The following is a 23690-nucleotide window of genomic DNA, read 5'->3' on the forward strand; positions in this document are numbered from 1 at the left end:
CAATGCCTGATAACTAGTAGGCACTTAAATATTTGTGGAAAGAAGAAATTACCTAACCTGGAAAGTTAGGTTAATCATGAGGTCATTGGCAGAGGAAGATAAATTTTTGAGGGGATGGCAGATTGTAGAATTCCTTCTTAATATTAGGTCTAAAGGGTGTGGCATATGGAAGTTCCCAGCCCAGGGGTCTAATTGGAGCTGCAGCTGTGGCCTATGCCACAGCCACCTTACCTTAATGCCAGATCCTTAACCCACTGAGTGAGGCCAGGGATGGAACCCGCATCCTCACAGAGACAGTGTTGGGTCTTTACTGCTAAGCCAGAATGGGAACCCCTAAAGGAACAGATTTCTCAAATTATCATTACATTTGGTGAATAAATACCCTATTTGTTGACAGAGGAAAAAGGAAGCCTTTGGAGTGAACTTTTTTTTTTTTTTTAGTTTTATTGAAGTATAGTTGATTTACAATTTATGATAATTTGGGCATACAACAAAGTGATTCAGTTCTACCTATACAACCCATCCATTTGTTTTTCAGATTCTTTTCCCATATAGATATCGGAGAATATTGGGTAGAGCTCTCTGTGTATACAGCAGTTTGCTATTGGCCAATCACACCATATACCCCTGTGTGCATACCCAATCCCAAACCCTTAAGTCTACAGGGACCAATTTCTTAAATCATCATTACACTTGATGAATAAATACCTATTTGTTGATGGAGAAGAAAGGAAGCCCTAGGAGTGATGCACCATGAACAAGACCTTTAAAAAAAATTCAGAACTGACTTTGCAAGAAGTGACCAAAGGTTAAAAATGCACTAAGTCTTCAATGATATTTCACTGTTCCACTACATGTTTATTTCATTTCGTTTCCTTTCATGTTCCAGATAGGCAACAAAACCTTGCAAGAACCAAACAATTTATTTCAAGAGGCATGTTCTCAGATGGTGAACTTAAATCAGCTGGTCAGTTACTCTGAGATTTTACTTCTCTAGGCCAGGTAGCAAGCGCCCCACCTCCACCTGGATTCAGAGCCTATCTTCATTCTCGAGGTCCGCAGGAGGAAGTGAGTTCCAGAAGTTTCAGAGGATACAAAAGGAGTTAAGGGCAGGTCAGATGAACAGTCCCTGCATTTGCCTCTTTGTCCAAACAATACAGCCAGTGAATGCACGTGCCTGGTCCTCTTCTCCCCAGGGATGCTCAACAGCTGGGCTGTTGCAAAAGTGAAGTCTTTGGGGCGGACTGTTGCCTTGAGCATGAGGGTCTGAATTTCTTCAGCTGGGTCTCAATATCTTCAGCTGGGGAGGAGTCTCGGTGTTTCCGGGGCACAGGATTTCCAAGTCGGGGCTTTCTAACTAATTTTTCCCACAGAGGCACCCCTAGGAAACTACTTGATACGAAGGAGTCCGGCTCCCTTGGATCAGTTCTCTATTTACCAGAAGGCAAATGTTCCGGCTTTGAAGGCAATAAACGGTGGCCCCAGGAGATCATGTCTGCTCTGGAATCCGGCTTCCTGCTCTCGTGGTGTCAGGGAAAGCTCTAGGAGGTGAACGCAGTAGTCAACTGCTCATTCATTCAACAAATATTTACTGCGCTCCCGCTGAGTGCCGGGCACTGCTGGTGCCCCGAGGGCGAGAAGCAACTCATCCTAGATTCTAGTTCCTATTAACTCATCCTAGGTCCCCTAGATGCTCAGGCGCGTGGGGGGAGCGGACCCCACACTCCTTGGGAGTGCCTCCAGCGCAGCCCTCCCGACGCCCGCGGCGGGGACCCCGCCCCCCGGGATCCAGCCTCCCGGGCTTAGTCCGGGTGGGGAAGGCGGGAGTGAAAAAACAAAACACAGAAAAGAAAAAACTGGACCCCAGGCTGTGCTGGGAAACTGCTCCCGGGAAGTGCGCTAGGCGGAGCCGGCCCCGGCCCGGGAGAGCGCGGAGCCCGGGGCGGGCGGGAGAGGCCGGGAGCCGGCGGGTCGGGGCGCGGAGGCGGCCTCGGCGGGAGGAGGGCGCGGCCGGCGGGAGGGGCCGGGGCGGCGCCGGGAGGGACGCGCACGGCAGCGCGGCCGCCTGGCCCAGCAGGTGACCGCGGGCCGGGGCTGGAGCCGGAGCGGATAGCCGGCGGCGCGGCGGGGAGACGGCGCGCGGGGCCGGGCGAAGTTTGCCGGAACATGGCGGAAGAGCCTGGGGCGCGCAGGAGCGCGGCGCGGCGGCGTCCGGAGCCCCGGGAGTTGTAGCCGCCGCAGCCGCAGCAGCCGCCGCGGGGCGAGGTCGCCGCCATGGCCCGTTGGATCCCGACCAAGAGGCAGAAGTACGGGGTTGGTGAGTGTTTGCCCCACCCTGCCCCCGACCCGGCCGCCGCCAAGTTAGCGCGAGCGGCCCTGCCCGGCGAAAAGTTGGGCGGCGGACGCCGGGCCAGAAGGTGCGCGCCTTCCCGGGACCGGGATCCGGCTCCCGCTGCCCGCGGGGGCGCGGGGAGGGCTCCGCTCCGGCTGCAGCCACGCCGGGGGCGGTGGGAGTCGGAACCCTCCCCGGGAGCCCCGTGTGGGAATTCATGCTGGTTTTGGGGGATCCGTATGGTTAAAAGGCAATCGTGCTCCGGGACTGGCAGTCCTGTCCCCCGAACCCAAAGCTGCAGCACTTTGCAGGGCAGAAACGTGCAAAACCGGGGCACCCAGTTCTGGTGCTCGTCCCCCTCCTCCCGGCCCGTGTGGTTTCATTCAGTACTTTGTAACCAGCGGAGGCCGGCAGAACGCGAGGTCTGCTGGCTGCCCCAGTGCTTTCTGCCTTCCCTCTTAGGTTCTCTCGGAAGCCCGAAGTGAGGTGCTGGGGGTGGGCAGCCGCCCTTCTCTCCTTCCTCCCAGGCACTCCGATCCTGAGAGCAGTTGTTAACTGAACGCGAAACTCAAGGGGTGGTGTGGAGGTGATGGAAACGGCAGGAAGTGTGTGGCCTGGGAACGGGGGTGGCTGGCCCCCGGGGCTGGTTGTGCAGATACTCGTCCCCTACCAGAGTGTGTGTGGAGAGGGTTTCAGAACTGCCTTGTGATTCCCGATTCCGCTGTGGGATAAGACGAAGCCTTAGGAAAACTGTGACAGGTCCCGGGCTAGGCACTTGGCATTCATAACAGCGGTGCTGGAAGGCCCCGGGACGCGCGGAGGATTGCTTTTCTGTTAGTTTCGATCCGAAACAGTGGCTGGGCTGGGTTTTGAAGCAGGTGAAAAACCTTGGTGCTTCCACTAGTTAGCAAGGAATGAGGTTGCTAAGGTCTTGTGGGAGAGAGCTCTGTTTTAGCCGGGCGATTACAATGGCAGTTAGGCTTGGGTGAGATTCCCTAGGATAAACACAGTTGTGTGGGTTGAGACTTTTATCACTTCCTCTCCAGGTCATTCATTGGGCTTGTTTGTAATTTAGTCCTCTGCTTCTCTCCCATGCTGCCCCCATTTTTTTTTTTTTTTTCTCACCTTAGTGGTTACTGGGGAGGGGTCCCTAAACCTATTCTATGCTTTGTGACCGCTGTGTCAGTTTCAAAGATACTAGCATCTCTAGGTACTTTTTAACTCTGTATCCCTGAGTCAGTTACAAAAAACCAACTAACCCTCTCATATGTATTACTTTTGGATTGTGTTCCTTTATAAATATGCAGATATGTGTGTTTATAATAATGTGCATATAAGTACCTCTTTTTCCTCTGTTGCAGAAATTTTTTTCCTTTAAATTTCTTAGAGAATTCTTGCAGTCTTCTATGGGTATAACTCAGAAATGAGTGGATGTTGTTTCTTCTCCAGATCATCTCTTCCTGATTTGGTCATGAGATTTCGGACAGGGGCTCCTGATCAGATGCCAGTTAGTAAGTAGATAGTAGTTGTGGAAGTGAGATGGAGTCAGTTCCTTTATTTGTGAATGTTATTGGGAACTAAATCCCAAATTAAATTATATTTAGCAATGAGTAAATATATTTGCGTAATGAGTACTCACCACTTACAAAAAAGTGATCAATTCTAATTTTAACAGGAAATAAACTTTACAAAACTATTATGACTTTGGAGTTCCCGTCGTGGCGCAGTGGTTAACGAATCTGACTAGGAACCATGAGGTTGCGGGTTCCGTCCCTGCCCTTGCTCAGTGGGTTAATGATCCGGCATTGCCGTGAGCCATGGTGTAGCAGACACGGCTAGGATCTCGCGTTGCTGTGGCTCTGGTGTAGGCCAGTGGCTACAGCTCCGATTCAACCCCTAGCCTGGGAACCTCCACATGCCTCGGGAGCGGCCCAAGAAATGGCAAAAAGACAAAAAAAAAAAAACTATTATGACTTTGGTAGTTAATGCAAACATAGCCTAAAAATATGGGTTTTATTGTTGTAGTCATAGGAACAAGTATAGTATTTTCTCTTAAAAAATTTTTTTTTCCTGTTCTAGAGTCAGGTTACCCTGTTATGTATCATCAGTCAAGAGGTGTGAATTGCATTTCCAGGGCATATAGGTGGTGGCAAAATTGCCCCAGCATATAGCTTGGGAAATTTGTCACTAGACAGTAGATGCTGATTAATCTGAATTTGACAAAAGGGCCCACTGTTAGGAGGATGAGCTGATGAGCTCAATCTCCTTTGTTTATTCCTAAAACACATGGTTGTTCATATCACCTCCTCTTCCTTGGCCTACAGGGCAAAGTCTAAACTGAGCCCAGTTTTCAAGGTTCTGATAATCCAGTTCAATGTACTTTTACGAACTGTGTCTCCCAACCGCTTTCAGTAACCCTCTGGCGCAGACACCTCTCTTCTCCCTCTTGTGCAATATCCCATGGAGAGAGTCCCTCCTTTAGGACTTTGCTCCCCCGTGCTTGTCCCCTGTTCAGTGTGCCCTCCCACCTCTGCATCCCACCATCCAGCCTTTCACTCAGGGCTGGAATCCCCATCCACTGCCTCCTTCAGGTTTGGTGTTTACCAGACCTCACACCTTCACGCCGCTTCCTCACCATTCCTACATTTTATTACATATCCTTTGGTCCAGTGATTCAGAGGGTTATGGTTTTGTATCCTTGTGACTCAAGAGATATACCCAGCCTGGAGCATGCTTTCAGTAACTGCTTGTCCTTGGCTTTGGAGTGGTGTTCTAAACCGCCAATCTCATGTCTTTGATGATTTAGTGCACCCCGCCATTAAGTTTTAGCATCTCATTCACTCCAGTCCGAGTTTTCTTTTGTTCTATTGGATGAGGCGAGAGCCGTCAGTCTGTCTTTATCTCTGCAAATGAAATATGCTGCTGAGAAAGCAGGCCTGGAATAGACGGACTTGTTTCAGTATAACTGGGAAGATTGGCTTCTTGGACTTGGGGTGGGGGTTTGTCACTTCTGAGCATCCGCTGGACAGATTTCGTTTCTGGGTTGAAGGAAACCGTGAGATGGCTATTTTGAAGCGTTTGAATGACTCACAGCTACTCTCCGGGAGGGTAGCACTGCGATCTCAGACTGAATTGTGCTGGCAGTCTCCACCTGTCTTGGTGCTACTGTTGGCTGTCCCTGACAGCCTAGAGTTTTCTACAGGGACCGGAATGCAATCTTTCCGGGCTTTCTTCATTCTTCAACTGTTGGCTCCACGTCTGGCGTTAGGTGGGCTTGAATGACCTATGAGAGGACCACAGGCGTGCTTTCAACTTCTGGGCCAATAGTTGCCCTGGTGCCCAATGCTGAGGGCTTAGGAACACGTGTTCTGCCGTATAGCCGCGGAAAGCTCTTCTGTCTCCCTTTTTCTTTCTTGTTTTCTTTTCCTTTATTCTCTTCTCTCTCTAATTTTTTTTCTGCTTGAGGATATGAGGATCACTTTTATTTAGATGCTAAGCAAACATGAGCGATAAATATCCAGTCTTCTGATGATGAAAACATTTGAATCTGCTGAAAACATTTAAATTTGCTCCGAACAAGCTATTTATATCAAGAATAGACCCCTATTGTGTTGATGATGGATTCTTTGCAACTCCTTCATTATTGTTTGTTGGAATTTGTCATATATATTTTTGTGATGTGATGAAAGGGACTTTGGGGGAATATTTGCTTCCCTGTTAGCTTTTCAACTATTTAGCTATGCTTGGCCCAGTTAGCCTAAAAACGTTTAACTTTGTAGATTTTAAAATATTAGTTAAAAAACCAAAGCCAGATTCTCATAGCTATTAATGTGTTCGGATGTGCTGTGGGCCCCGTCCTTTCTTGCTTCCGGCATCGGGTTCTATAGACCCCAGCTGGAGCAGTGGAAATGGGTTTCAGAGAGTAATGAGTTCAATTCTCTCTTAAAGAGAGGATCTTGGAGTTCCTGTTGTGGCTCAGCAGAAATGAATCTGACTAGCATCCATGAGGATGCAGGTTTGATCCCTGGCCGGGCTCAGTGGGTTAAGGATCCAGCATTGCCATGACCTGTGGTGTAGGTCGAAGACATGGTTTGGATCTCGTGTGGCTGCGTCTGTGGCTGTGGTGAAGGCTGGCAGCTGCAGCTCTGATTCAGCCCCTATCCTGGGAACCTCCATATGCTGTGGGTGCAGCCCTAAAAAGACCAAAAAAAAAAAAAAAGAAAAAAAGGGAGTTCCCGTCGTGGCGCAGTGGTTAACGAATCCGACTAGGAACCATGAGGTTGTGGGTTCGGTCCCTGCCCTTGCTCAGTGGGTTAAGGATCTGGCGTTGCCGTGAGCTGTGGTGTAGGTTGCAGACGCGGCTCGGATCCTGCGTTGCTGTGGCTCTGGCGTAGGCCGGTGGCTACAGCTCCGATTCGACCCCTAGCCTGGGAACCTCCATATGCCGAGGGAGCGGCCCAAGAAATAGCAACAACAACGACAACAACAAAAAGACAAAAAAAAAGAAGAAGAAAAGGATAAATGAAAGAGAGGAACTTGATGCCTAGAGAGGTAAAGTGAGTTGCTTCACACGACTTGCTCTCTTACCTTTTGGTTGCGTGAACCTGTTTGGCCATCAGGTTAAAGGTGCTCCCCTCCCACTCCCGTCTCAGAATAATGTTTTTAGTTGCATAAAGTCCAATATGAAGGATCGAAAACAAAGCCACCTGTGTTGAAATATAGCTGTCAAGATAATTTTTCAAAATTTGTGATAGTGTAGTATACATGGTTATTTATTTTTTTTAATGGCTGCACCTGTGGCATATGGAAGTACCCAGGCCAGGGATTGACTCTGAACTGCAACTGCGACCTACACCATGGCTGTGACAATGCTGGATCCTTTAACTTACTTTGTGGGCTGGGGATCAAACCCATCCATGCCTCTACAGCAACCTGAGCCGCTACAGTCAGATTCTTAACACACTGTGCCACAGCAGGAACTCCTGTGGTTCTTTATTTAATGTGTAATCACTGCTGTATTTTTGAGTTAGTGATTAGCATATATGATTTTTCAAGATACTTATAGTAACCGTAATAAGTTGTGAAAACACCTGTGATTTCAATTGCAGACAGCATTACCAGTATACCAGTAGTTTATTGCCTGTGGTGGTAATTGAAACAATGCTGAATGCCAGAAAACAGGTGTCATTTATTTTTCCTCTGAATTTGAACACAGAATAAGAATCCTTGGCTATAAAGACGGCAGAGCTAATTAGTTATAGAACCACAGTAAGCAGCCACAGTGATATTGTTCATCATATGTCTATATGAGAAACCAAGCTAGATGTTACACAGTTGTAATGACTTGAGGAAGTCCTTGCCTAATGCATTCATGTTCTCACAACACTGAGGCTGAGATGGAATTCCCTGGTGGCGCAGTGGGTTAAGGATCCAGCCCTGTCACTGCTGTGGCTTGGGTTGCTGCTGTGGTGTGGGTTTGACCCTTGGCCTAGGAACTTCTTCATACCGCGAGTTTGGCCAAATAAAGGGCGGGGACACACGCATACACACACACACAAAAACGAAAAACACTGAGGCTAAGAAAACAAGGACTAGAGAATGAATATTTATTATGCATTTACCTTGTGACAGGCACTGTTCTGAACTCTTATTTCAGGGTGTCCCAGGGACATGTGGTCTTGGAGATAACTTTCGGGGGGCCATGAGATTAAAACTTTTTCAGTAATAATACTAGTATTTTATTGGCCTGTTGTCACTTCATTCTCTCCTAAGTATATCATAGTATAGTTTCCCAGATGCTACATAAAGTGTGATGCAGGGGCAGACTGAATGCAGAGGCAGGTATGAGAATCCAACAGCCTTTTGTGAAGCCAGACACTAAAAGATACTTACAAATATGGAAAACAGTGCCACTCTTCTAAGTGCTTTTGTTTGGAAAAGTAGTTTTGATCTAAAAATATATATCTTTTTTGCAAGAATGTATTGAGTTTATTATGGTTACTTTGATTAACAAGTATTTTTAAGAATCCGACTGCAGGTTGCTCTGGAGTTGTAGCTTCAATCCCCGGCCAGGCACAGTGGGTTAAAGGATCTGGCATTGCCATAGCTGTGTTGTCCTGGCCCAGGAACTTCCATATGCCGTGGGTGCGGCCATTAAAAAAAAAAAAAGGCAACAAAAATAAAACAGCAGTGTGTTGGATTCTGGCTTGATGTTGTTGCCTGTAAAGTCATTTTTCTCCACTGTAGAGGAAGGAAGCTGGTACCCAGCTGAAACTTTCTCTTCGACGTATGCAGATTCTTGTCATTCGTGGTAGTTAATGTCCTATAAAGTCATGGTGAACACTGACTCAGTGCGTGTTGAGCCATTGCTCTTAGGGGAAATACAAGGTCAGGTTCCTATGAGCCTCTGGTCATATTTTCATCAACTGATCAATATATAACCTTCATGTTATATACACATGTTATAACATACATGTTATATTTCATGTGTTTCTGTTTAATATTTAAAGACCTTATTTACTACAAATCATTAATTCACTAACATTTAACTCATGGCCAATAGCAGTATGTGTAACTCAAGCCTGAATGAAGCTTATCTAACACACGTATTTTCTCTGTAAGGCAAATCACAGCCTTTTGGGGCTTGGCAACATGACATAGCAGGTTAGCAGTAAAATTGGGGGGTCAATTAAATAGCAGAATCATTAACAAAAAGCACCAAGTGAGAAAAACATGACACAAAGGTTAAGACCCTGAAAAGGACTTTACAGTATGAGAACTGAGGCGAAAAGGTGGAGAGTCCCCTAACTGGCACGTCACATTTTGCTGCTCTGCACACAATTGAGAATAACCTTGAAAGCACCAGGGGTGTTGATTTGGCGGTTACACGTAAATTTTAGTGAGTGAGAGAATTTGCAAATACCATAGAATCTGCAAATAGTGGGGATCAACCAGAGTTAGAGAAAAGAGAATTAAAAATGGAATCACAGAGTTCCTGTCGTGGCGCAACGGAAGCGAAGCTGTCTAGGAACCATGAGATTGTGGGTTCAATCCCTGGCCTCGATCAGTGGGTTAAGGATCCAGCATTGCTGTGCTGTGGTGTAGGCCGGCAGCTGTAGCTCCGATTAGACCCCTAGCCTGGGCACCTCCATGTGCCGTGGGTGCAGCCCTAAAAAGACAAAAAAGACAGAAAAAAAAAAAATGGAATCATGTTCTTGTATTATTTAGGTGTCAGTTTGAATAATCCCTCCTTAGAGCTTTCTTGGAACCCCAGCTGAAGGTACTACTGTCTTTGCCTACCCTCTGCCTGGCCCCGCCTCTCAGAGTCTCTCCTTTTCCCTAATTGTCCTATTTGTTTGAGTTTACTGTCTGTCTCCTAAACTGGAATGTAGAGTTATGAGGACAGGAACTTTATCCTTTTCATCAGTGTTCCCCAGCCCTGGGGACAGCACCTAGTTTGTGGTCAGCACTCAGTAAATAAATGTTGAAGGAAAAAAATGAATGCTATCATTTACCTAAATTTGTCTTGTGTGCTCTAAGAGGGAATTTTCCCCACATTGTGGAATATTTTGCTCTCTGCACACTTATAGTCAAAAACAGTAAGAAAAGGAACATTTAAAAAATAGATAAAATAGATTTTTGTTGCACCCTCGGCATACGGAGGTTCCTGGGCCAGCGATAGAACCTCTGCCACAGCAGTGACCTGAGCTGCTGCCGTGACGATGCTGGATCCTTAACCCACTGTGCCACAAGGAAACTTCTGCTTTTTTTTTTTTTCCCCCTTTGTTATTCATGGAGGCTTCTCAGAGGAAGGTGCCTTGTAGGACTGGTTAGATTCAAAGAAAAGGCTTGACCACCTTGATGGCAAATACAGTTTTGGAGGTTCTGACTCACTGGATTACTGCTGTGTTGAGCATGAGTTGGAAAGGAAAGAAGATGCAATCTACTGGAAAAAAACAAGACATTTAAATTCATCGGGTACTTCTTATTACCAAAAAGGAGTCCAGGAGTTCCTTGGTGGCTCCGTGGGTTAAGGACCTGGCATTGTCACTGCTGTGACAGGGGTTGGATCCCAGGCCCGAGGACGTATGCATGCTGTGGGTGTGGCCAAAAAAAGGAGTTGAGATGCCTCGCAATAAGCTCATCTATCCTGTACACAGGGTAATTAAACAAAAAAGATAAGATAGCAAGTAACAAGGAGAAGAAAAGTAATTTAGAGTATCGGCCAGGACCTTTGAGCAAAAGTAGTAGTTATGCAAAATTTAGTTTGTCCAAATTTACAGAAGGCTTGTTGTAGCTAGTGGTCAAATCAGCCATCATGTTAGCTGAAACTTTAATTTGTGCTTTCTCCTCATCTAAATTTTAGGAAACAAACCAGTGGGGTTTGAGGGTAAGGAACTAAATCTTAATGCAATGAATTTTTCCATAAAGGAAAAAAGTTCCAAGTTCTAGTTTTTTTTTTCCCCCTCGGCAATACTCAGTATAATAACATAACACCTTTATACATATAAAATATTTTACTGTCAAAAGAATGTGAAAAGATATATGGGTCAGAATCTCTTACAGCTCATTTCAGTTCTTCAAAATGAGTTGTAAGAGAATAGAATTATAATAGAATTTGACTCTTTTCTCTGGCCCAGGAACTTGACTGTGGTCACATGGTTTTTTTTTTTTTTACTAAATATTTCCAAGGAGGGAAAATCATTTTCTTCCTCATCAAGTAGGTAAACTCGCCCATGAAATGTCCACTGTGCATGGACATTAAAGGATATGAGAAACCCTCTGGGAGTCCCTTGACCTTGGTTTATAAGTAGCCTGCAGCATACCTCAGGAATAATAGAGCTGTGTTTTTAAGCTTAAAAAAAGTGCTTTTGAGATCAGGCTAAGGAATGCTCTTGAGGCAGAGATTTGGGAGGGCAAGGCAGAGCAAGGATGCTTGTGTTAATTTAATTTTTCCAGGGGATGTCCAGGCCACGCCTTCTCCGAGCCTGGGCCGCCCATCAGAGCTCAAACGATTGTCTGAATTGCTGGCAGCCGCTTCTCCAGTGCGAGACAAAAGTGAGCTTTGTCTTTTCACAAACCTCTGTGCCATTGCAAAGCTGCTGTTGTTTACACGGATCCACCTTACCGGACTGTGCCATTTTCTCTGACATCTCTACACCCCATGGGATTGTTCACAACCCCTTAAAGGAATGGGACCCCCAAGATGCCTTCTAGGAATCTTTTTTCTTTTTTTATTCACCCTGCGGCATATGGAGTTCCCGGGCCAGGGATCAGATCCAATCCAAAGTGGTGACCCACACTGCAGCTGCAGCAACGCTGGGTCCTTAACCCACTGAACCAGGCTGGGGATCGAACCCTGCATCCTGGCACTGCAGAGACACTGCCGATCCTGTTGTGCCACAGCGAGAACTCCAAAAATCTTTTTTTTTTTTTTTTTTGGTTTCGCCTGTGGCATGCAGGAGTTTGTGGGCCAGGGATTAAACCTGGCCACAGCAGTGACAATGTTGGATCTTTAACCTCCAGGCGGCCATGGAACTCCTCCCTCTAAGAATCCTGATCATCCATTTTTTTGTCTTTTAAAACAACTCGAGGGAAGGAAATTGCAGCAGAGATTAATTGCATCTTGAAAATAGGTCTTTTATGACTCAAACAACGTGAGGAATTCTGTGTCCTACTGACTGGTTTGTTACCTGCTCATACCCACATGCACATTGGGAGGTAGGATGCACTGTATTTAATTTGTGCTTTCTGTGAGCCTGGGACCAGAGGGCTCTCACCCCCCAGCCTTCCTGCCAGAGAGTTATAACAAGTCATATGTCTCAGCTGTAGAAATCTAACCGTTTTGCTCTTTTGTGTATAGCATCATAGAATGTTAAGAACTAGATTCTCTATGTATCACTTCTTGGCCAACACCTTCTTTTATTGGAAAAATATTCCCCAGAGGCATAAAATGACTTCACCAAGATCCCAGGGCTAGTAGCAAATGTGTTTTAACTTGCCTTCTAGCTGCTTCCGTTTTCTTCAGAAATCTGGAGAAAGCAAGTGTTCCCTGGCCCCCCGCCCCGGGGGCCAGTCTTTTTAGGGCTGCACCTGCAGCATATGGGGGTTCCCTAGCTAGGGGTCACATTGGAGCTGTAGCCACTGGCCTACACCACAGCTACAGCAATGCCAGATTCAAGCTGCATTTGCGATCTACACCACAGCTCACGGCAACACTGGATCCTTAACCCACTGATTGAGTCCAGGGATCGAACCCGAATCCTCATGGATGCTAGTCGGATGTGTTTCCCCTGAGCCACAACGGGAACTCCCATCTTCTCCCTTTTTACATTGAGATATGAATAACATGACATTTTTTTCAGGTATATGATTTGATATTTGCAAATATTGCAGAATGATCACTACAATAAGTCTGGTTAATATCGGTCACCAGAATTACATATTACTTTTTTTTTTTAAATGAAAACTTAAAAAATCTACTCTTAGAAATGTTCACATACACAATATTATTAACTGCAGACACCATGCTGTACATTGCATCCCCAGGATTTATTTATAACTGGAAATTTGTGCTTTTTGACCCTCCTTCGCTAATTTTGCCCCCTCCACCCTCGCAACCGCCAGTTTGTTCTCTGTATTTATGTTGTTGTTGTTTGTAGGTTCTACGTGTGGGGAATATTATGTGCTACTTGTCTTTCCAACTTATTTCATTTAGCAGAATGATTTCATGGTCCACTCATGTTGTTGCAGATAGCAGGATTGCCTTCTTTTTTAATGGCTTCTCCACCTTTTTGAGTTAGTATTTTTGTTTTCTTTAGGTAAATGTCCAGAAGTGGAATTTCTGGATCATGTGGTAGTTCTGTTTTTAACTTTTTTTTTTTTTTTTTGAGGAAGCTTCATACTGTTTTCCTTAGTGGTTTCACCAATTTACATTCCCACCAACAGTGGTTGAGGTATCTCTTTTCTGCACATCCTTGCCAGTGTTTGTTATTTTGATAATTGTCATTTTGTCATTTTGATAATTGCCTTTCTGACAGGTGTGAGGCGATAGCTCACTGTGGTTTGCATTTGCATTTCCTTGATGGTCAGTGATGTCCAGCATCTTTGCATGTACCTCTTGGCCATGTGCATGTCTTCTCTGGAAAAAAAAAGTCTATTTCCTGCCCATTTTTTTAATTGGCTATTGTGGGGAGGTTTTCTTTCTTTTTTTTTTTTTTGTATATTGAATAGCATGAGTTCTTTACCAGTTTTGGATATTATCCTCTTATCTGATGTATGATTTACAAATACTCCATCTTTTGGTTGGTTGCCTTTTCATTTTGTTGATGGTTTCCGTTGCCGATACCCTTCCCCTTTCGAAGAGTTCTGGGAAGGAAGTGTGTTTGGAGGTCTGAGCCTGCAAAGTGGAAGTCACGCTGTGGGTTCCATGGTACTCACAGTGTCTCAGGCCAGCACCCGGCCCTGTGCCTTTGGTCCTTTGCACCGTGGTGGTCACATGATGTCAAGCACAAAATTAATAAGAAGCTTGACATTCTCGTGACCTTATAGGCATGTTGGAGGATGAATGTCACTGTGGTTACAAAGTGCTGATGGGTGAAGGGAGGCCCGTGTATTGGCCATAAGGATTTTAAAACTGACCTGGAAGTGAGAGCAGGGGGGCTTTTTTTGTAGATTCGTATTTTAAACAAAATGAGGAGGCCCTGGGCTTTGAGCCTCCTTCAGAACAGGTACAAATAGCAGGTGCTTTTGCTCTTTGCGCTGTTAGGCAGACAGGCCACCCCTCAGAGCGTGATGGCATGATTCACTTTAGGTAATTTCCATCTTGCAGGATTCTGACACACAGTTTCTGGGAACTTACATGATTGTGTATATTTTCTTTCCTTTTTTTTTTTGGTCTTTTGTCCTTTTAGGGCCATACCCACGGCATATAGAAGTTCCCAGGCAACGGGTCTAATTAGAGCTATAGCTGCTGGCCTCCACCACAGCCACAGCAACTCCAGATCTGAGCGGCATCTGTGACCCACACCACAGCTCACAGCAACGCCGGATCCTTAACCCACTGAGCGAGGCCAGGGATGGAACCCGAAACTTAATGGTTCCTAGTCGGATTCGTTTCCACTGCACCGCGCCGGGAACTCCGGTTGTGTATATTTTCTTAATCCGTGGATACTAGAAGCGTAAACATTGATCGTTCTTAAAAAGGGATCCTGAGGCTCAAAAATATTGGGAACTTTGGTATAATTGAAGTTCTAATGTGCTGGGTGTTTTTTTTTTTTTTTTTTCTTTAATGGCTGTACCCATGGCATATGGAAGTTCTTGGGCCAGGGAATAAATCTGAGTTGCAGCTGTGACCTACACCACAGCTGCAGCAACACTGGATCCTTTAACCCACTGTGCCAGGATGGGAATCAAACCCACCCTTTACAGCAACCAGAGCTGTTGCTATCAGATTCTTAACCCACTGCACCACAGTGGGGAACTCCTGGGTCTTTTTTTTTTTTTTTTTTTTTTCTTTTCAGAGCCACACCTGAGGCATATGGAAGCACTCAGGCTGACTTGGAGCTTACAGCTGCTGGCCTACACCACAGCCACAGCAAGGCCTCATCTGGGCTGAATCTGAGAGCTACATCACAGCTCATGGCAACACTGGATACTTACCACTGAGTGAGGCTATGGATCAAACTCATATCCTCATGGGTACTACTTGGGTTTGTAACCCACTGAGCCACAATGGGAACTCCTCCTGTGTGTTACAATAATACTGTGTGTGCAGTTCACTATGATCTGAAAATCCAACTAAAATAGGTCCAATCTTTATCAAATATCGATTAAAATAAAAAATGCACACATCCTCTGATCTAGCAATTCCATCTTGATGCGTTGGTCCAAGAGATAAACTGACACATGTGAGGAATGATATATGGACATGATTATTCATCATAGCATTATTTATAGCAAAAACATAAACCCAGCTTAAATGCAAATCACTTGGGAACAGGCTGTTATTTATGACATATGCATACAATGGAATACTATACAGCTATTTAAAAGGATCAGACTCAGTGACAAAATATTTGCTAAGGATGACACTGGCATTCAGGGATTAAAAGCTGATCTCTTCCAAAAACAGTGTTGGGCCAGTTGATGCTCTGTATTAAGATGCTGGTCTCCTACTTAATGCCATATAAAAATTGTCTGAAAGATAAAATAGTGAAGCTTTCAGAAGAAAGGATAAGAGAACATTTTGACCTTGGAGTAGGCAGAGAGTTCTTAAGAAAACACACACACACACAAACTAACTTTAAAAGAAAAAAAATATACTCAGTTGTATTAAAAGTAAGAACATCTATTCAGGAGCTCTCCCTGTGGCACAGTGGGTTAAAGATCCAATGTTGTCTCTTTGGTGACGAAGGTTAGATCCCCGATCACCTGAATGGGTTAAGGATCTGGCTTTGGTGTAGCTGTGGTGTAGGTCGCTGCTGTGGCCTGGATTCCCTCCTTGGCCAGGGAGCGTTCATATGCCATAGGTGTGGCCAGAAAACAAAAAACAAAGAAACCCAAGAACAAAAGAAAAAAGAACTTCTCTCCACTGAAAGACACCTTTAAGATAGCCCATGGAGTAGAAAGACGACAGTCTATAAATACACATACACATTTGACCCATAGATCTATTGTGATTATATAAAGAACTACAAATTAATAAGACAATAATAACCCAATAGAAAAATGGCAAAAGATCTGAATAGACACTTCACAAAAAAATGATACCCAAAATCCAGTGAATATTTGGAAAGGAACTGATATCTGTTTGTCCTCACAGAGATGCAAATACAGTGCTAGAGAATTATACTCCCACCAGCAGGACTAAATTGAGGAAAAAAAAAAAAAAAAAAGACCCACCTCAAACCTCAGAAACAGGAATTCCAACTGCTGGCAGGATATGTGGCCATAGGAAGCCTCATCGTGCACTGGTGAGAGTGTAAATTGGTTCAGCCGCTTTGAAAACCTGGTTAGTAGTTCCTAGTAAAGTTAGACATATACCTACCCTGTGACCCAGCAGTTCCACTCTTAGGAAATGAAAAATTTCCACAAAAAGTCTTTTGTAGACAGTTGTTACTACACTATTAATTGGAAATGATACACACTCCTGTCCACAGGTGAATGGCGTATACATTACAGCTTCTTCCCACCAGGAAATACTACAAGACAGTGAGAAGGAGTGACTGTACATGTACGTGAAAAAATACAGGTGAATCTCACAAACATGAGGCTAAAGTGAACGCAGGCGGACACAAAAGAGTCCATACCGTGTCATTCGATTCCTGTAAATACCAGTGCAGGCCAAGTTAGCTGCTTTTACAAGTCAGGATAGTGGTTGCCCTAGATGTCTGTAGGGTAAAGGGTGGCGGTTGTGCTGGAAAGGAGGATGAACAGGGCACTTGGGTTGTGGGTAATACTTGTTCTCTTTCTTGATCTGGGTACTGGTTAGGTGGGTGCACTCGGTTTATGAAAACTTAGTGAAATGTACATGGATGGTAAGTGCACTTTCTGTATATCATGACACTTAAATTGAGGAGTTCCTGTTTTGGCCCAGTGGAAACGAATCCGACTAGGAACCATGAGGTTTCGGGTTTGATCCTTGGCCTTGCTCGGTGGGTTAATGATCCGGCGTTGCCCTGAGCTGTGGTGTAGGCCGCAGATGCAGCTCAGATCTGGCGTGGCTGTGGCTGTGGTGTAGTCTGGCAGCTGTATCTCCAATTAGACCCCTAGCCTGGTAACCTCCATATGCTGTGGGTGCAGCCCTAAAAAAAAAAAAAAGAGGCAGCTCTCTCTCTATTTTATGGTCTATTTCCAAGATATATTTGAATAATTAAGGCAAGATGCAAAAAGTGTGTATGTTATTAATTTCATCCACTAACCAAATATGTACCCTCTATGTGTCAGGCACTATGCTAGGCACTGAATGCAATAGACCAAGAAGAGTGTATGTTGGTGTGTGCTTGTAAATACTAGATTATTTCTGAAAGTGTGCAAAAGAAATTGTCCGTTAATTATGTCTTGGAAGGGAATGGTGTGGAGAGAGTTTCCATGAAATATTTTTGCACCTTTTCAAGGTTGTGCAACGTGAATGGATTACCAAGTTACACAAATAAATTGAACGTAACAATCCCATTACCAATTTAATTTGTGAGCTAAAGGCAGTAGCTGTTGTCACCTTGCTTTAGAGACCCAGCAACTGAAACAGACTAATTTTGGTGGTTTGCCCCAAATCACACAGGATGTCTCAGCTGGGTTTGGCGAGTAGGCCTTCCACCCTATTATCTCAGACTACGCTGACTCTTGCATATTCTAGCAAAAGTCTAACTTTGTACCTTCCTGTCTTCTTGATGACCATCTTTAACTTAGTACACTTTGCTTTCTACCGTTCAGTTAATTACTTATGACACATTCTGTCTCTGCTTATAATCAAAACCCAAGATTTTGCTTCAGTGAAGGGCACACATGGAATTTTCATGTTTATACTAGTCTCATCTCTTTATTGTCCTAAAATATAAAACTTGTGGCATCCTATCTTATTTTGATTTGCTGGTGGTTTTTAGGATCTAAGTGGCCCTTTTAGGGTGGGTAAACTATTAGTCTCAGACTTTGACATCTTTATCTGTTTGGAGACAATAAAGTATGTCACTGTCTTATTTATTTATTTATTTTTTTCTTTTTTGGCCACCCTGTGACATATGGCGTTCCCTGGGGCTGGGATCAGATCGGAGGGGCTGTTGCGACCTAAGCTGCAGCTGCGGCAATGCTGGATCCTTATTACCTTACTCACTGTGCTGGATTGGGGATCAAACCTGTGTCCCTTCGTTCCCAAGCAGGAACTCCTGTTACTGTCTTATATGGTAATTGACATTCCAGGGCCTACACAAGACTTCAAAGTATTTCACGAATGAAACAGAACATTTATATATAATTACTTCTGTAGTGTTAACGATATCACTAAAGGTATGCCTTTAAAAACGTGAATCATGTTGTGAACTACTGAAGAAGATGGAGATAGGATGATAGATTTGCTCAGGGATACACAGTAAGCTAACATCAGAACCGTGGTTACTACTTAGAGTCCTGCCGACCATAGCACGTGCCTTGTGGCCAAGCCATGCCTAAAATGAGAATTGTTAAGGTAGATGCAAAAGCCATTGGCTGCAGAGTGAAGGTTTGGAGAGCAGCTTCTTGTGTGGTTTGGAAGTTCAAAGTCCACCTCTAATAACTTTTATTACTCTTTGCCTTTGTGAAGTCACGGAAGGCTCTCAGCCAAATGAGAAGGTGGGAATAAGATTAGCACACTTCCTGGTCCAGTGGGCAGTATGCAGTCATTATCTGAAAGCCTGCTGGGGGGTGGGGGGGCCTGTCTGACAGGAGGCTGGCCTGGCCCTCAGGGGCCCTTGGTACATGCAGAGGAGGCTCAATTCCTAAGCAGGTAAGATTGGCTCGCTTGGAACCCGTCCTCAAAGGTCCAGACTAGATTATAGTATATTTCCAATTTCAAAGCCGTATGGCTGGACATGGCCTGGTCTTGCAGGAATCTCCATGGAACATGTTTGCATTCCTAGGGGTCTCCGTGTCCTGGGACTTTTGCCTCTGTTCCTATACTTTTAGGGTAGTTCTCTCTTACTGGCTCAGAATAGTCTGGGAATCCTACGAGGTGTAAATCAAGGATAAATTCACACATAACTTACCAGGCTAATTAACCTGAATGTTCTGAATGAGGCCAACTGGAATTTGAATCTGTACTCCCTGTGACCCTTCTCTGAGCACTCACTATGCTCCAGGGGTCATGGGGCAGTTGTGAGGATTATATAAAATAAGGAATGTGTAGAAAATATATGTAGAGGTGACAGGGGCTTCGTGAAGGCTGGATGCCTTCACTTGGCCTGACAAGAGTGCCACAAAATCCATCATCTGCAGCCTCGAGAACTCAGAGACATTTGTGACTAGGAGCCCTGGGCAGCTGTTTCTGGTCCTACCACGCAGGTGATCAGAGCGTCTGAAAACGGGACTCCAGGGAGCACGGAGTTCTGAACGATGACCTTATGGGCCCATAACCTCCCTTAAAGAAGACTGGCCCCTATTTGAGTCGCAGAGTTGTCTGCATTTGAATACTCTGGAATCATTTTTCAAGAGGAACCTTCCATGCTCCGGGAGAGGCTGGTTCCCGCTTCATCTTCGGCCACGTTGAGGCTTGTCACTCAAGCTTGTTGTCAGACTGTTTGATAGCTTCAGGGAGGTCTCTTTGTAAGCTCACAGATCAGAAATGGTGTGGGTCTGTGGAAGAATTCTTTTCATGTTCGAGCTCTGATCTGAGCCAAGAGCCTTAGAAATTTTGAATCTCTCTCTCTTTCTTTTTTTTTTTTTCTTGAATTAGATGGGAGTCTGCTTGCTCAGTTCAGATGTGAGCACATGACTTATTTCAGGAGCAAATGGCCCACTCCTTGAAGCAAACCTTAATCCCATCACCTTTCTCTTTGGGTGGCATGTTGATTCTGATATAATGCAGATTTTAGACCAGGAAAACAGAGAGCCCCTCATTTGATGCCCAAAGGACTGAATTTTTTTTTTTGTCTTTTTGTTGTTGTTGTTGTTATTTCTTGGGCCGCTCCCACGGCATATGGAGGTTCCCAGGCTAGGGGTTGAATCGGAGCTGTAGCCACCGGCCTACGCCAGAGCCACAGCAACGCAGGACGCAGGATCCAAGCCGTGTCTGCAACCTACACCACAGCTCACGGCAACGCCGGATCATTAACCCACTGAGCAAGGGCAGGGACCAAACCCGCAACCTCATGGTTCCTAGTCGGATTCGTTAACCACTGCGCCACGATGGGAACTCCCCAAAGGACTGAATTTTTAAGGACCAGATCAGAGTGTATTGGGAAGGGAAGTCTGAACAGGTGGACTTTTGCTTTCATGGGTTTTCTTTTTTCCCCATCTTTATTTTTTAGGTTGATTTCTTTTAGATCCCAGTGGGCAAAATTTCATGGTGAGGAGGCTTTAGCTACCAGTTTATAAAGCTTTAGGAAAGTACAGCACCTCTGTGGTCCTATCTTCCTAAAACTGCTCCTATCAAGAAATGACAGATGGAGGAAATATAAATGATATCTAAAGCGAAACATGTGTTCCGCCCTAATACATCTTTATCTTCCTGCTTTTATCAGCAGCCTTGAATGACGGGGTTTTATTCTTGGGGAAGATTAGACGGCTTGTTTTCTTGCTTAAATAGTCACTCTGCCATGTTCTTTTGTCTGCCTTTGTTCTGAGAATTTCTTTTAGTTTTTCTCACCACATGTTTGGTTTAAGCTTCAGGAATTATCCATTTCACAAAAGTCACTTGTTTTTTCTCTGTTCTGGGGGGCATTTAGGGTTTGGTGGAGTGATGGGGGGAATGAAGCCAACAGAGGTACTGAAACCAGGATTAGGAAGCTGGGCTTGTGTTTCAGTGTCTGTTACAGACCCAGTCAAGGGGCTTGACTTCTTTAACATAGTTTTTCCGTCTGTAAAGCAGAGATAGTATTTTCTACCTTCCAGATTCTCAGTGTGGAGAATTTGCAATTTTTGAATTATTCTGCAAGTAAAGCATTGCCAGTAAGGCCACCTTCATGGACCCCAAAATGTCAGGCTCTAGTGTTGACATGCCATTGAACTTTCTGCCTGAAGACAGAAAAAGCTTTGGGGCCAAGAAACCTGTTTCTCCCTGGCGTTTTCCTTCACATGCCAATTGTAATCTGATAGTTTTCCTTCTAACGTCTTGGTGGCTTTTATATTTCTCTTAGGGCTGTTCAGTGACCCATGACATGGAGGAACTAATGCTCACCACTTGACAGTGAACTTGTGATCTTGTTCATCTGGTTCCTGGTTCTGAGATTTTTCCTCTAATGCTCCCAGTCATTTTCCCCAAAGGCTTAAAGGCAGATCAGGTTTAACAGGGGGTTGAGTGTGGTTTGAAGTGTGAATCTGATGTTGTAAGATCAAAGTTGAATCCCTGTGTTTAATCCCTGACTTTCTCTTCTTTTATTGGCATTTGGATCTAGCGAAGGTTGATGCACACACTTGCCGGATCGATGCCTTGAGCAGGCTTCCAGACTTAAGTCCTCTTGGCGCTGATTCTGTTGTCAGGGCCCAGATCTGCTGGGGGAACTCGTGTGTTAGCGGACTTAGAATTGTAGGTAGCAGGCTCATGGAAATAAGCGTTCACCAGGTGCTTATCAGGTAGCCAACTGAGGAGCAGGGCTGTGGCTGTCACTTGGAAGGACCCAGAGAAGTGGACACAGGTCCCATACATGGGAAGTTTACAATGCATTAAAGGACCCCAATGTATGAAGCCAAAAATGACTGTAATAAAAGGATGAACATAAAGAGGGGGGCAGAGAAGTACATTTTGGTTTCCAGGATTTCAGGGAAGCAGAGGTTGTCTTAATAGAGGGAACTGGGTTTCAGGGAAGAAGATGAACTCGATGGAGATGGACATTCACGTTTGGAAAGGAGGGGGTGTCATTTAGCATGAGTGCTGGCTGTAAGGCAGGTCCTAGTGGCTGCTGGAGGAGGAGGAAGATGTCGTTTTGGCCGGAGCGAAGGCTGAGTAAAGAGGGAAAGGGAGTTTGCATCATGGTGCAGTGGAAACGAATCTGACTAGGAACCATGAGGTTGCAGGTTCCATCCCTGGCCTCACTCAGTGGGTTAAGGATCTGGTGTTGCTGTGAGCTGTGGTGTAGGTCTCAGATGCGGCTCAGATCTGGCATGGCTGTGGCTGTGGCTAGGCTGGCTGCTTGCTGTAGCTCTTACTTGATCCCTAGCCTGGGAACCTCATATGCCACAGGTGCAGCCTTAGAAAGCGGAAAAAAAAAAAAAGAAAAAGAGAGAAGAGGGAAATGGTGTAGATTATGCCCAGTTATCTGGGGGGCGTTGTTTACCTTGATACTTTTTTTTTCTTCCTCCTGAATGCTGCAGTGGTGTGCTGGCAAACAAGCTCTCTAGGAAAACCAAAAAGGCCCTAATGTGTAGCATCTGCCAATGTCTGTGGTGTAAACACTCCCACTGTGGCCAGTTTCAAATGACCAGTGCATTGGCAAAGAGCCCTCCAGGTTCTTGAAAAGTTCACAGTTGTACATGCCAGTACAAGCACACTGTTGCACAGCCTGGGTTAGTGCCTGTGGACAGATGGGCATCCTTGTACCTGTCTGGGCACAGCCGCTGCAGAGGACCTGGGGAGAGGTCTAGGTAGGCGTCTTCCACAGCTTTTTTGACTCCGGCAGCCACGAGGATGGGTGCCCGGGTGGGTCCAGCTTCTCAGGAAGGCCATCCTGTAGTCTGGACAATGACGTTAAGTCTTGGCCCAAAGAAAGTAGTAGAGTCCATCCGATTCCCTGTCTGGGGAATTTGAGCAAAGGAATCTCAAGCTTTTGCCACAGAGGCGAGAGCTCAAAGGATGTCATTTGAGAGGGATGAATCCGTGGCCGATTGAAGTCCCATGGCAGCCAAAGTTATGAATGGGAAAACCATATGGAAACTGAGGAAGCTGAATGATAGAAGGAAACAGGTGTGGAGAGAAACCCTTCCCCCTCTTGCGGGGGTGGGGGTGGGGGTGGGTGGGTGGAGTGTCCAGGCTCTAGAACTGACCTTATTCTCAGCAGCTTTGCAGTCCCAGGTCTCAAACACACCTTTTCCCCGGGGGTAACCTGAGAGGGTCTCTGTTCCTGGCCATGCCATGACCTAACTCGAAAAGTTTATATGGCCCCTCAGAGTACCTTGCAGAACTTTCTGAGAATACCGCCAAGCTCTTAAGAGCAAAGGGCAGATCGTGTGTCTCTGATTGAGGTTTCCCATGTGCCCTTGCCCTGTATTTCTTTGCACGCCCTCCCTCTCTTCATTCCTCCCAAATGGTTTGTCGATAGTATATATATTTTTTCATTTCAGCAGGACTGGTTTGGCATCCATGATTTTGAAAGAATAGCCAGTAGGATATATGTGGGGGGCGGGGGTGTGCACGGGGGCGGTGGTGCTGGCACTCGCCGTGGTAGAAAACCAGGAGAAGATCGGAGCCATTAGCGGTAGGGAAGGAAAAGGAATTCTTTATTTGCTGAGGGCGTCTGGTGAGTGAGTGTATGCGAAGATGAAATGCCATTTGAAAGAGGCTTGGGGCAAATTTCAGCCTTCACCCTGTCTGATGTTCTCACCACACGCAAATTTGTGAATAATTAAGTTGTTAGGAAGGCCAAGGCAGGCTTCCTGTTTTTGCCCAGAGGCTTCGTCAGTCATGAGAGCAGCTACCCTGGGAGTGCTGTGGTCTAGGATGATAGTCTGTCATTGT

General features: G+C 45.4%; 1 protein-coding gene across 1 annotated transcript in view; it reads left to right on the forward strand.

Annotated features, from left to right (window-relative positions):
- Positions 1-1951: 1951 nt before the first annotated feature.
- The window catches only part of DOCK5 (dedicator of cytokinesis 5), a 238865-nt gene continuing 217126 nt past the window's right edge, over positions 1952-23690 (forward strand). Inside the window, exon 1 of the mRNA XM_047762590.1 lies at positions 1952-2317. Within this exon, the coding sequence (XP_047618546.1) occupies positions 2275-2317 (43 nt within the window). The 5' untranslated portion in view covers positions 1952-2274. The remainder of the gene's footprint in view (positions 2318-23690) is intronic.

Source organism: Phacochoerus africanus, chromosome 15 (assembly GCF_016906955.1).
Source record: "Phacochoerus africanus isolate WHEZ1 chromosome 15, ROS_Pafr_v1, whole genome shotgun sequence".
Taxonomy (NCBI): Eukaryota; Metazoa; Chordata; class Mammalia; order Artiodactyla; family Suidae; genus Phacochoerus; species Phacochoerus africanus.